Source organism: Solea senegalensis, linkage group LG4, assembly GCF_019176455.1.
Source record: "Solea senegalensis isolate Sse05_10M linkage group LG4, IFAPA_SoseM_1, whole genome shotgun sequence".
In the NCBI taxonomy this organism is placed as follows: Eukaryota; Metazoa; Chordata; class Actinopteri; order Pleuronectiformes; family Soleidae; genus Solea; species Solea senegalensis.
In genome coordinates, this window is record NC_058024.1 from 22,014,673 (window position 1) to 22,027,134 (window position 12,462).

The following is a 12,462-nucleotide window of genomic DNA, read 5'->3' on the forward strand; positions in this document are numbered from 1 at the left end:
GGAGTCGGCATTCGTCATTGCCGACCTCACCGACCAGACAGAGGCCTGTTCAAATGCTTTTCTGCTTGGATCATGACGGCACACAGAAGCAAGAGGTTGCTTGGCACGTCTCCCGCCAGTAGCAAGCTAAGCCAAGCCAGCAGTGATGTGGGTCAGTCTGGGACGCTACACTGAGTCCTCAAGGAAGTGCAACAAATATGACTAAGACAGAGGAACAATGAAGCATCCAGAGGAATTTCCTCAAAAGTGTGTGAAAAACAAGATCGCTTGAGTTCACGGTGAACGCCTTTGTGCAAATGCTGAGCTGCCACTCATCCCCCCGACATCCTTCATGTGAAACCCTAGCCTCGGTGTAAGTGGTTCAATGTGATGACTGTCATTTCTCTGCTTTACAGACACATGAGCTTCGGCAGAGATCGACCAATCACGACCGCAGAGCACGGAAAAAAATGACCACATTCAAAATAGAAGTCAGGAAGTAAAGGGTAGATTAAAAATAGACTCATGGTCCCATCTGTCACTGCAAAAATAAAAGCCCATCATCTGGTTACCCAGAGCCAAAGGTGACATCGCACAGATACTGTATATACATATATATATATATATATATATATATATATATATATATATACATTTCTTTTAATATTACTAAATAGACTTAATAATAAACTGAGAATAGTTTGTGATTAACTTTCTGTCTCCTCTGTTGACTAATTCTATTTCTGATCTCCACTGTAAACTATTTAACCTGTGAAAAACTATTTCATCCTTTCATCAACATTGGCTGTGTCCACACCTACCACAACATACCACATTGAATCAGTCAACAATGACAGCAGCATGCCTCATATTAGAGGCTCGGCAAGAATTCACTTGAATCCTCCCATGAATCTTTCCATGTGGAGTATGATATGTCTCTGTGACAAGAGGCCTTACAACAGGGAAGGTGAAGCAGGAAACAGCGGCCCTGAGAACGGCTGATTATGTTTGTCCTCAGTGATGGTGATTTTGTGAGAAACATACTCATTCTATTATTGGCTTCACACTCTGATGCTTCAGGGAGTCAAAAAGGAAAGACAGTGGGGAAAGAAAAGACAGTGAATACGTCTGACTTCTGATTCAAAGGTTAGGATAGCCCCATGTCTTGCTTTAATGGAAAGACACAGACCCGGTTGGCAACTATAGCTCAGTGGTAGAGTGAGTCGGCTTTCAGCTTGAAGGTTGTGGGTTAGATTACAAGCTCCGGTAGTCAACAAGCCGGTGTGTCCTTGGGTTAGACACTTAACCCCCGCGTTGCTCCGGACGGCTGTTCAGTGTGTGAACGGGTATGAAAGGTGTGTGATAGGAAAACACGCTGCACATAGATGCACAGTGTGTGACCATGAAGTATTAACACTCCGAGCTGATGTTACAGAAGTACCAGATCTGAATGGGTTCAGAAAAACGTTGCACAGTTTTCAGTGGGGCTGCAGCAGATACTGTAATTGATTAATCGATTGCTAAACAATTACTGTGAATCACCAACTACTTTCATAATTAAATTCTGATCCGTTTTGAGTGCCGTCTTTGACCCGCGAGGACGTTCTAAAACACTTAATGTGAAAAAGCTTAATGTAGCATAATGCAATGAAAACAGTGATCGTCACCAAATTTCTCATGGACATGCCTAGTCATGTCCACTTTCACCCTCTTTAAAAAAATCAAAGCCAAATCCCCAATATTATGGACACTGTCTATATTAAGTATCTGTGGATCTTTGATTCTTACAGAATATTTAGCTATATTAAATTTTTTCTCTAAAATGAGCACCTATGGATAGGAAAAAGCATCCTTAATGCAGACAGCATCCATAATATTGGGGTTTCGGCTTTGATTTTCAGAGAGGTGAACGTGGACATGTCTAGACATATCCATGAGAAGTTTGGTGATGATTGGTCGCTGTTTTCGGACATTAAGCATTTTAGAATGTTGTAAAGCTGTGCTGACACCGAACGTGATCTGTCGGGATCATTTTATACATTTTGTGACGCGATGGGAGGGCTGGCCGCAAGTCGCCGTATTTTAAACAGAAGTAAAGTACATTTCTTTTCACCAGCAACCAAAGCATTGTTGCACTCTGTTGTGGAAACCGTCGTCATGTGAGTTTCACAACACCATACAGAGCTAAGTTACACCGTTAACTTCTGGAGCTCCTTATGGTGCTTGTCATGCGAAAGTCTCCCGAATTTAAGTTGAAATATTTCAACTCGAGCATCAGATGGGAATGTGTGCGATAGACGTGATGGGGCGCGATTTTGTCTCTACGCGCCAAACGTGTCTATCGCATCTTTCAGTGCAAATATCGCCTCTGTGCATTGACTTTGTATATATATTTGTGTTGTGTCCAGTGTGAAAGTGAGTGAGTGAGGTGGTGGGTGAGCAGTGGGGCCCACAGCCCATTTCACTAGTTCCTCGTCACGCCCCTGTACTGGCCCAAAACCTAGCCGCATTGTTCACAGGCTCTAAATAAGTACATTTTAACAATTATCGAGATACTATCAAATGACACATGCAGTAGTTTCACACCCAAAGTGTACTTTTACTCACTTTTTCCTGTACTCGTCTCTCTCCCGCTTGACTTTGGCCAGCACGTTGTACAGAGCCCTCAGTTCTGGGGTGATCGTGTCTATTTGGACCCCAACTCCGTCCGGATGCGTCCACGTCACCCCGGGCCCGTGCAACGTCTCAAAGCGCTCTCCTTGCCTCCGGACGTGTGTGAAACTCCAGATGGTTCCCGGCAGTCGTGACTCGGGACCGTCCGTCTGCACCGCAACCTCGCGGGAGTAGAGGTGCCGGTAGTGCGTCCTCTGCAGCGCCTGCTGCAGCTGGCTCTCCAGGATCTTGTTTCTCCTTTCCAGTTCGTGCACTTTGGCGAGGAAGCAGCGGAAGCGCAGGTTGAGGGTCTTCAGCACATGGATGTTGGAGCCCAGGTCATTTCTCAGGGCGCTGGTCACCGCGCCAGACCCGGCGGCGACGTTGCCGACGGGACCGGGCGGAGTGTCGGAGAAGAACAGCGAGTTCATGTTGGCGGATAACAACAACAACAACAACAACAACACCCTGTAATCCAACTGTGGCTCTCTTTAGTTTGACCAACAACAACAAGTATTACTATTATTACTGTGGTCTCTGCATGTTCTCACTCCTCCTGTCTCACAATGCAGATGCTGAGAGTGTCAGGGCGGCTGGAGAAGATGGGGTGGCCATCACTGTCCCTGCTGGATGATTATCCCGAGATACTAACATGGACCCCAGCCGCGTGGGTATTCACAGGTAATAAACACGATATATATAAAAAAAAGTCCTTAAGGAGGCACTGAGGGCATCATCGTCACCATCATCTCCTGAAGCAGGTTTGACGCAGACCGCAGCGAGCACCAGCTGCATCACTACCACTTCCTCTCACCTTCATCTCGCTGTGCCTTGTCAAGAGGAGCAGCAGCTGGTGACGAATGATGATGATGCTTCTTCATATAAGCCGCAGAGAAACGGTCCACCTTCTTTCCCTTCCTCGCCACCGTTCCCCACTTTCTTCACTCTTGTTCAGCCTCCATGTGCTGGAGGGCAGGGAGCAGGAGCGCAGAGCCCGGCCTCTCTGCTGCTGCTGTGTGCGCGGATCATGTTGCAAAAGTGCTAAACGAGGCACCACACACACACATAGATCAGCTCCTCCCTCCCCTCCCTCCCCTCCCTCCCTCTTTCTCGCCCTCATGGCAAAGAGAGGCATCGCATCCTGGATAAACAGAGCAGCAGGCCTAATTAATAGAATGACGCAGACTCCAACAACAACACGTCTGCTATTAATTTTGTCATACACATCATATCAAGGAGGCCTGACATTTTATCCTGATGATCTGTCACAACATTTCTACAGGAGCTAAATATAGAATGTCATTTTTGTCTAGTCCTAATATATTATTATCCAATCTGTTATAACATTAATGTTTTTCTTTAATATCTATTAACTTACTTGAACCAAAAAAGTAACTTAGAACTTAGAATTTAATTTTATCTTTACAATATTGTATCTCTTCTTCTTCTTTACCTTGTATTAAAATTGTTGTACATAAATACAAACATTTCAATCATTCAAGGCTGCTTGATTGATTTAACTGTTAACTGTAAACACAAATAATAACCCTTTAGATGCCAATCACTGGCCCAAAGTGGCACAATAAATGTAACTGTATCTTTCACTTATTTCAAATAAATGCAGATGAAAAAGGAACCCACTTCCACTGAGCCCCACAGTGCCACGCGGTTGTTTCTGTGGCTCAGGAGCCCTCTAGTGGATGAATCCCTTCAGATCACTTTAGACAGATGACAGCAACCTTCTCATGTTACACACACAAAACAAGTTAGTGGGGGTTAGAAGTGCACATAAATGTTGTTTAAATTAAAGAGCTGTCCCACAAAATAGAGGCAATGCAATGTCATAATATGTTATGATATAATATAATGTACTCATGTGCAGCTGAACTGAGGATCATACCCTCTGAATTCTTAGTATTAACCTATTTCTTACCGCAACAATTTTAATATGATGTAGTGATATTTAAATCCTCGCAAACTGGGGGAAAAAAATAAATCAAATCAAAATCATTTTAGAAATTATAGCCACCTTGAGTATTAGGGATAATCATACTTGCTGAGTTTTCTTGGTTGTATATATTAATACTTAATATTAGAACCCCTGGATTAATCACTTTATTTTGTGTTTTAATTCATACATATGTATGTACACACACTTGAGATGCATGATATTGGATTTAATGCATTTATTTGACACAGTTAGGAAATTGTATATACTGTATCTCTCTACATCTGCTGTGACATGAATATGAAAAAAAATGTATTCATCTTATTTACAGAAGAGATTAAATGACCTGTACGGTTTGGCACAGGGAAAAATATGAATATCGGTATTGGTTATTGGCCCAAGCATCGTTGATATATTAGCACATCGGATATTAATCCAATATCGTTCATCCCTAATATATAGATACGCTTTCTCATTTTCCTCTTTCTACGCCCAAATTAATAAATACATCAAGATCATCATCAACATCAGACGAGCGTGTTGTCACTGTACCAGAAATCACCACTGTCCCTAAAAACCTCTACATTGTTATTATTTAAAAGTATTTTCGGTCAGGCACGCCTTGGCCACCTTAAATGAACAGAAACATTTGGGGTCCTTTCACTTCACGTGTGCGCCTGCTGCTCTGCCATCGTGAGAAGAAACCATGCCGAAATCTAAGAGAGACAAGAAAAGTAAGAAAATGTCCACTCACATTCAGTGTATTCGCGTGTTATCTGTTCGCGTATGTTACCACAGCAACTGGAAATTAGCATAAGCAAGGAAACGAGCTCATGGTCGTTTCTCCTTATGAGGGAGTGAATATGTGCTCACCACGGACTACACCGACGTCTCATCTGAAAGCATGATGTGAAATATCTTTGTTTCTTGTCTGAATTCGGCTTAACTTTGAGAAATAGTGTCTTTATTTTAGTCTTGACTTGTGTTAATGTGTTCACAATTGAGTGAAAATTGTGTAATATAACTTTTTATACCAATTACCACCTGTGAAAATATTGAGCTTCAGACACTGGTATAGTTAACTTAGATTGAGATGGAGCGAGAGATATTGATTATCATTTCATTTATTAATATTTTAATATTTTTCTCGTTGTCTACACACTGTGGTCAAAATTACTCAGCTCCACTACTATCACATACCCTGATATATATGTAGAGTACAATAGTATTTCTGATTTTCCTCCCAAGTACCACCAGAGGAAGCTCCTGTACCACAGATTGAGAACCAAAGGTCTAATCCATTTTGATTCCATTTGTGTCCAAATAATATATTGGGCTGGATAATGATTGATGACTGATTTTGTTCTTAATTTAAGGTGAAATTAAGTGTTTTTTATTGGGTCGAAAAGCAACAAATACTTGTTAATCACAGGATTATTTCACAAATCTAAGGTTAAATAGTCAAAGTGATTCCGTGTTTGCACCTCAGTGTGTTTTATCGATGTATACAGAACCTTTGTTATATTCCAACTGAAGAAAAATATTTTTCTATAATTCATGTTTGATGTTGTTTTTCAATAAATGTGTCTAATCTGAATAATACCTTTCCACTGAAGTTGTGGCTCAGAGGTTAAAAGTAATACTGAGACTAAAATTGGTCAAATGTATTGACATATTTCATGTCATCCTTTCCTCAGTTTCATTAACAAAGACGGCCAAGAAAGGGCTGGAGTCGAAACAGAAACTAATTGAGGAGGTGAGTGATTGCTACCCTGGTCTTATATCAACTATTTGTTAATAACGTGTTGTTGTAACAAGCTGTAACCATATTTGTCATGAAATGCTCATGTTTATCTCTGCAGTTGCGGAAATGTGTGGACACCTACAGATATCTGTTCATATTCTCTGTGGCGAATATGAGGAATAACAAGCTTAAAGACGTCAGGACTGCGTGGAAACACAGCAGGTAATGGCATCTTAACCAGGCTGTTGGATTTGTTATTTCATTTAATTCCAAGAGTGAGCTCCACTGATTCTACACCTGGAAGTCTATGTAGTGTATTTGTTGTGGTCTGAAAACTGTTGTGATGTCTTTAGGACTGCAACTCACGATTATTTTCATAACCGGTTAATCTCTCAATTATCTTCTTGATTTAATTGGGTAATTGTTTGGTCCAAATAATGTTGATCAGTGTTTCTCAAACCTGGAAATGTCTTCTCAAATGTCTTGTTCTGTCCACAAACTAAAATGATTCAGTTTTAATGATTTCTTTGTTATATGGAGTAAAGAAACCAGACAATATTTACATGTAAGTTTATATGTATCAAAATAGTAGTTAATAATTGCTCAATCAAGTAAATGTCTCAGCCCTAAATGTCTTGCGTTTCCAAGGGAGAACCTCTTTCAAAATTTAAAAAGCAATCCCGGAGATAATGACCTCAATCTCATATTGGATTTATAGATTGTAAATGCTATGACGCTTAATTAAAGTCTAAATACAAAATCAAACAGGACAACTCATGGCTTAAGCAGTTGTCACATGAATTAATCTGACTGGACTCCTCTGTATCACAGATTCTTCTTTGGCAAAAATAAAGTCATGATGATTGCCTTGGGTAAAGGACAAACGGATGAATACAAAGATAACTTGCACAAGGTAGGTGATATTTTTAATAGTGGCGTCAAGCGAGGTAATACCTCAACAACCATTGTTGTCGATTACATATGATTCACTATTAATTGCTTTTGATGATATGCAGGTCACCAAGTATCTACGAGGAGAAGTCGGTGTGCTGTTCACAAATAAAACAAAGGATGAAGTACAAGAGTGCGTATCGCTTCAGTACACCATTGCAATAACGATAAATCAAATGTTACAAAATGTAATAATGGTATTCCTATTTGATAGGTATTTCAACAGTTTCAAGGAGATGGATTACGCACGGGCAGGCAACAAGGCACAGATGGACGTAACACTGGATGAGGGACCTCTGGAACAGTTTCCTCACTCAATGGAGCCACAGTTGAGGCAACTGGGACTCCCCACAGCTCTCAAGAAAGGCAAGATCAAATATGTTTGAAGGCAAATTAGAAAATGTGTCACTTACAGTCAGTGTGATAGTTTTTATTTGTTTTTCTACTGTTATTTTAGGAGTGGTAACATTGCTGAAAGAGCATGACGTCTGCAAGGAGGGAGATGTGCTCACTCCAGAACAGGCTCGCATTCTGGTGAGTTCTGACTATTTCACTTCAGACGATGTCGCCCAGAGGTCCGTGTTGCATTTGACTGACGATTCAAACTCGATCTCGTTCCGTTTCTCCACAGAAACTTTTCGGTTTTGAGATGGCAGAATTCAGAGTACAGATCAAATGTGTGTGGAACTCAGAAACAACTGAGTTTGAGAACTTTGCTGCCGAAGAAGAGTCTATGCAGCAGAACGAAGATGACGACGATGATGGTGACGATTCAGAATAAAACGACTGCATCAGCATCTGATTTTAAGCGAATTTTTGCCAACCATAACAGCAGAGGGACACTGATGTTGAAACCACTCATCCTGACTTCTGTGATACCCATGGACTCTGTAAACTTTCTTCTGTCAATCTTTAACCCCAAACAAGAATGTTTTCTCTTCAGCTTGAATTTAAGCTTTGGAATTAAGTGTTTTGTAGAAAACCCCTAATACCTGGAGTCAAGACTCAACAATCCTGTACATGTAATGATGACCAGTACTTTTCTTTCAGTCCAAACATTAGCACGTACTTTTGTATAGTCCATGTTATGTGCAAGAGAAAACATTGTGTATGTAAGAGTTTATTTTTCTTTTTAATGCAACAGTTGAAGGCAGACTCAAGAAAGATGATTTTTACCCTAAAAAATATCTTTTTGTCATTTTTACATTTATATTAAGGGTGTGTTCTCAATTGCATTAATACAAAATGGTTTCCAATTCCTCCATTCAGAAGTGAGTGTAGTACAATTAAGTTGAGCATGGTTTTAGCACATTTTTTCCTATGAAATGTTTTCATGTAAATAGATTTGACTAATTTAGATTACGACTTTGTGTCCTCATCGGAAGTAGTTGGGACACTCATGGGCTACGAGGTTCCAGGCTTCATTAAAGGCAGCGACCACACTCTCATGCAGAGGACCTTCCTCTGCAGCAGCCAGGTTCTGCTGAAGTTGCTCCATGCTTGACATGCCAATGATAACTCCATCTCCAAGATCTCCCTGTAACCGCAGATGATGACCACAGAACAGTTTTGATGATGCGTTTCATATTAAGTTGAAATCAGTCCCAAGTGCTATGCATGACTACTGTATATAAATGGAGTTAAGATCAAATGAGCTCACAATGAGCAAACTATAATTGAGTAACTGCAGCTTTTCATGCACACACACACATACATTACCTTAAGCTGGGAGTGGTGATACATCCAGCGCATGGCAGCAGAAGTCATGGTGGGTTTTTCTGAGCCGTAAGCTGTCTCCAAGGATTTAATAACCAAATCTATGGCCTGGAAATGACTCATCTTCCAGTATCTTGCACAGAAGACAACAAATATTCACAAACTAATAATACCATAGAATGTGCAATGAAGAAAGGTAGGGTGGCAGTTATTCACCTGTCCTGATATGCTGCAGCCCAGGAATTACCAAAGAATCGTCCTGCAGGCTGGGATCCATCTTTGTCTTGGTAATGATACTTCCCTGTTAGAAGGCCACCTGAGGAGGAGCAGTAATGTCGGGCTTCAGTTTCAAGTCATATTTATGCCATGATTTCACTAACTTAAGGACTGACATGCTACAATTAAATCTAAAAGCATGTGTAAGTTTCTCAGCAGTCATGTGAACATCTTAATGAAACCACAAAAAGCAGATGAACAGCACCTGCCAGAGGATTGTATGCATAGAATCTCATTCCATAGTATCTGAGACACGGGAGCAACTCTGTCTCAACCTGTCTCGTCGTGGCGTTGTACATCCCCTGTAAGAGGTCGTAAGACTTCAAGTTAGGAAGCCAATAAAACAGCCATTTCTTTGATTTCTCTATTATACAGTAAAGGTTGCAGATCCAAGCGTTGAACGTACACTTATTTGAGTGCAACATGACAACTGTGCACTGAAAGGCTAATTCAGTGACAACTGAAGGGACACTAAAGTGCTTTTTCACCTGATAAACGGTCGGCATGATCCAGTTGTTGTGTCTGCAGATGCATGCAATTTCAGCCACTTCCCATGATGCATAGTTTGACAGGCCAAACTCCTTGAATTTTCCCTAAGGGTCAATAAAACATATTTTATAATGTATACACTGCAGACAGAGGTGTGTTAAATGGTGTATTATGTTACAAGAGTGACCTGTTCAGAGGTCTATCTTCTAGACAATGAGGCCTTACCTCTTTGTGGAGATCATTGCAGGCCCTGAGAGTCTCCTGAATGGGGTTTTGGTGGTCGGGAGCATGGAGGTAGAAAAGGTCCACACAGTCAGTCTGAAGCCTCTGAAGGGAGGTTTCCAGCTGAGCGCGCACACTTTCTGGCTTCAGTGTTTTCCCATCCCAGGGGTTTGCTTTGGTAGCTATGCTTACTACGACATAAGGAATAAAAAGTATTAAATAAAGAAACAACAAATTCATTACACTTGAAGGTACAGCAAACAAATTAAATTTCGACCCAGACTCTTAGTCTAGTCACTCACGTTTGTCACGATAATAGAAACTCACTATTATTAACTTATTTTAAGTGTATTTATCACGATTATCCTATATTTATTATCACATCACTAATGGAGCAATATGAACATTTCCTGTAATGACAAAAGTTATTGCAATTCACAATGTTGCGATCAGTGTAACAGATTAACAGATAAACTAAATTTAATTGTCTCATCAAAGTTTCATTGTATAAAAGTAATGGAAAACATCAAGGGCAGGACAATAATTCAAATAACATATTATTTTCATATACTTTACTCAATATTGTGTTTGTGCACTGAACAAATTAGACATAAAACACATAATCAATTTGATTTGTTCCCCTCAGATGATTAAATAGAGCATTTGTTTGTTGTTATTCTGGCCATAAAGAAGTTCATCATTAACAGCCTTCTTATCAACTTTCACTTACTAGGCTAGAAAAATCATCTTTTGTCATTCATTGTGATAATGATCTATATCTAGTTTATTACCAGTTATGTGTGTCATTTACTCATAGAGCAGTCAGAGTACATGTTGGTTGATAAGCTACAGCAAATGAATAATCAGTCGCTGGTGCTGGGTCGGAAGTTAGGGGGTCACTTAAAGTTCCCATAACCCCCAGCGGCAGGTTGTTAAATCAGTCGTGTATTGTTAGCTTCTGCTGTACCTGTCTTGGGTAGTTTCATGCCTCCTATGACTGCCTCTGCCTTGCCGTCCACATACATGAGGGCTGTGTCCAGATGGTTGTGTCCCCGGGACAGAAAAGCCTGCACCATCTGCAGACTCTGCTCCGCGTCAGCTCGACCACCGAACGCCATAGTTCCCAGTAAAGACACGGGTCGCTTCACTTGGCTCGACATGTTCCTACGACGAAGCTCAAACCTCGGCAACTCTGTGAGAACTTTTCTGATTGTGAGACTCTGTCTGAGTGTGACAAGTTTACTAGATAGTGTTACACACTGCATGCTACGGCACTACAGCAACGTCGGCAGGGCAAAGGTCGTAGCAATTTAGGGAGCGTCGTAAAGTTACTTAACTACTCCTAAAACGTAACACGCGTTATAAAAATAAAATCCAAAGGGGGTAAAATTATCGTATTTGCTTCGCAGTAGTTGACACAGGGGCTAAGTCCATTTGCTGTGACAACTTCCTGTTGTTTGTTACTTGTTAATATTTATTCGAGTCTCTTCGTTGCGTCACGCGCACTGCATTTGTAGTTTAACATGGAGTGTGTAATTCTCCATTTTAACCACAAGATGTCAGGAAATCACCATCCATTGTAAGATTAATATTTTACTCCATCCTTTTTTCGACACAAGGCGTAACTACATTTTATCTGACCTAATTATTTATCAATACTAATTCATCATCATCATCATCATAATAGTGATAATAATAATAATAATAATAATAATAATAATAATAATACACTTTTTTTTAACCCTTTGAATGTGCCAGGTTGTGTCATGATGCCACCATGTTTTCAAATGAAACAAACAAAAATCAAGAATTTTTAATATTATTTGCAAAGTAAATTTATTTGTGTTGAATTATTACAGCCTGGTTAAGTCAACGCTTGTGACAGTGCCATCTAGTGGAAATAGCCTGTTTATTCCCCTTCAAAAAGCCCAGATTGACACCCAGATATAGTAAAATGCATGGATTATGCTTTAATGGAGTGAGAGCAAAAATTGCAGTTTGAATTTGTTTCAGTGTCACATTGTACACAGTGTGTTTTATCCTTACTGAAGGATCTGAGCTGGAAATAATAAGATCAAATAAATGATCCAAAAACAAGAATAAAATGTGTTCCTAAGAATGTATCTGATAGACAAATAGTGAAATTAATTTCAGTTGCAGCCCTAACATTTCACTAGAAATGCTTATGAGTTTCTCTCGCAGTGAGTTGTACTAGTAGTAAAAGATTCTTTATTTTAACCACAAGATGTCAGCAAAATTGTTTTTTTTAAGTTGCTGCAACCATTCATCTGATTGATTAATCATTACTAAATTAAACAAAACTAATGGGAGTAATCAAATAATCAGTTTGAGTGGGTTTTTCATAAAATAACTTCTGATTTCATCTTCTTGAATGTGAATATATTGCTAGTTTTTTCCCAAGTTTTTCATAAAATAAAACAGATTTTAGCTTCTTGATTTTAGTCCTGACAGTAAACATTTTCTG

General features: G+C 39.9%; 3 protein-coding genes across 4 annotated transcripts in view; 1 reads left to right on the forward strand and 2 right to left on the reverse strand.

The window, feature by feature from the left end:
• The window catches only part of iffo2b (intermediate filament family orphan 2b), a 29,216-nt gene extending 25,567 nt beyond the window's left edge, over nucleotides 1–3,649 (reverse strand). Inside the window, exon 1 of one of the 2 annotated variants that reach the window (XM_044023350.1) lies at nucleotides 2,587–3,649. In XM_044023350.1, coding sequence (XP_043879285.1) covers nucleotides 2,587–3,062 — 476 coding nt within the window. In that variant the 5' untranslated portion in view covers nucleotides 3,063–3,649. The remainder of the gene's footprint in view (nucleotides 1–2,586) is intronic. The other variant, XM_044023351.1, reaches the window with a different exon arrangement.
• A 1,580-nt stretch (nucleotides 3,650–5,229) lies between these two features.
• Nucleotides 5,230–8,076, forward strand: mrto4 (MRT4 homolog, ribosome maturation factor). Its single transcript, XM_044023353.1, has 8 exons — nucleotides 5,230–5,313; nucleotides 6,277–6,335; nucleotides 6,442–6,545; nucleotides 7,155–7,236; nucleotides 7,340–7,407; nucleotides 7,489–7,640; nucleotides 7,732–7,808; nucleotides 7,906–8,076. The coding sequence occupies exons 1-8, from the start codon at nucleotides 5,286–5,288 to the stop codon at nucleotides 8,053–8,055; spliced, it is 720 nt and encodes a 239-aa protein (XP_043879288.1). The 5' UTR covers nucleotides 5,230–5,285; the 3' UTR covers nucleotides 8,056–8,076.
• A 311-nt stretch (nucleotides 8,077–8,387) lies between these two features.
• akr7a3 (aldo-keto reductase family 7, member A3 (aflatoxin aldehyde reductase)) lies at nucleotides 8,388–11,428 on the reverse strand. Its single transcript, XM_044023352.1, has 7 exons — nucleotides 10,945–11,428; nucleotides 9,981–10,168; nucleotides 9,755–9,859; nucleotides 9,472–9,568; nucleotides 9,207–9,306; nucleotides 8,994–9,123; nucleotides 8,388–8,811 (listed from the first exon to the last, which is right to left on the reverse strand). The coding sequence occupies exons 1-7, from the start codon at nucleotides 11,240–11,242 to the stop codon at nucleotides 8,650–8,652; spliced, it is 1,080 nt and encodes a 359-aa protein (XP_043879287.1). The 5' UTR covers nucleotides 11,243–11,428; the 3' UTR covers nucleotides 8,388–8,649.
• Between the last annotated feature and the right edge of the window lie 1,034 nt (nucleotides 11,429–12,462).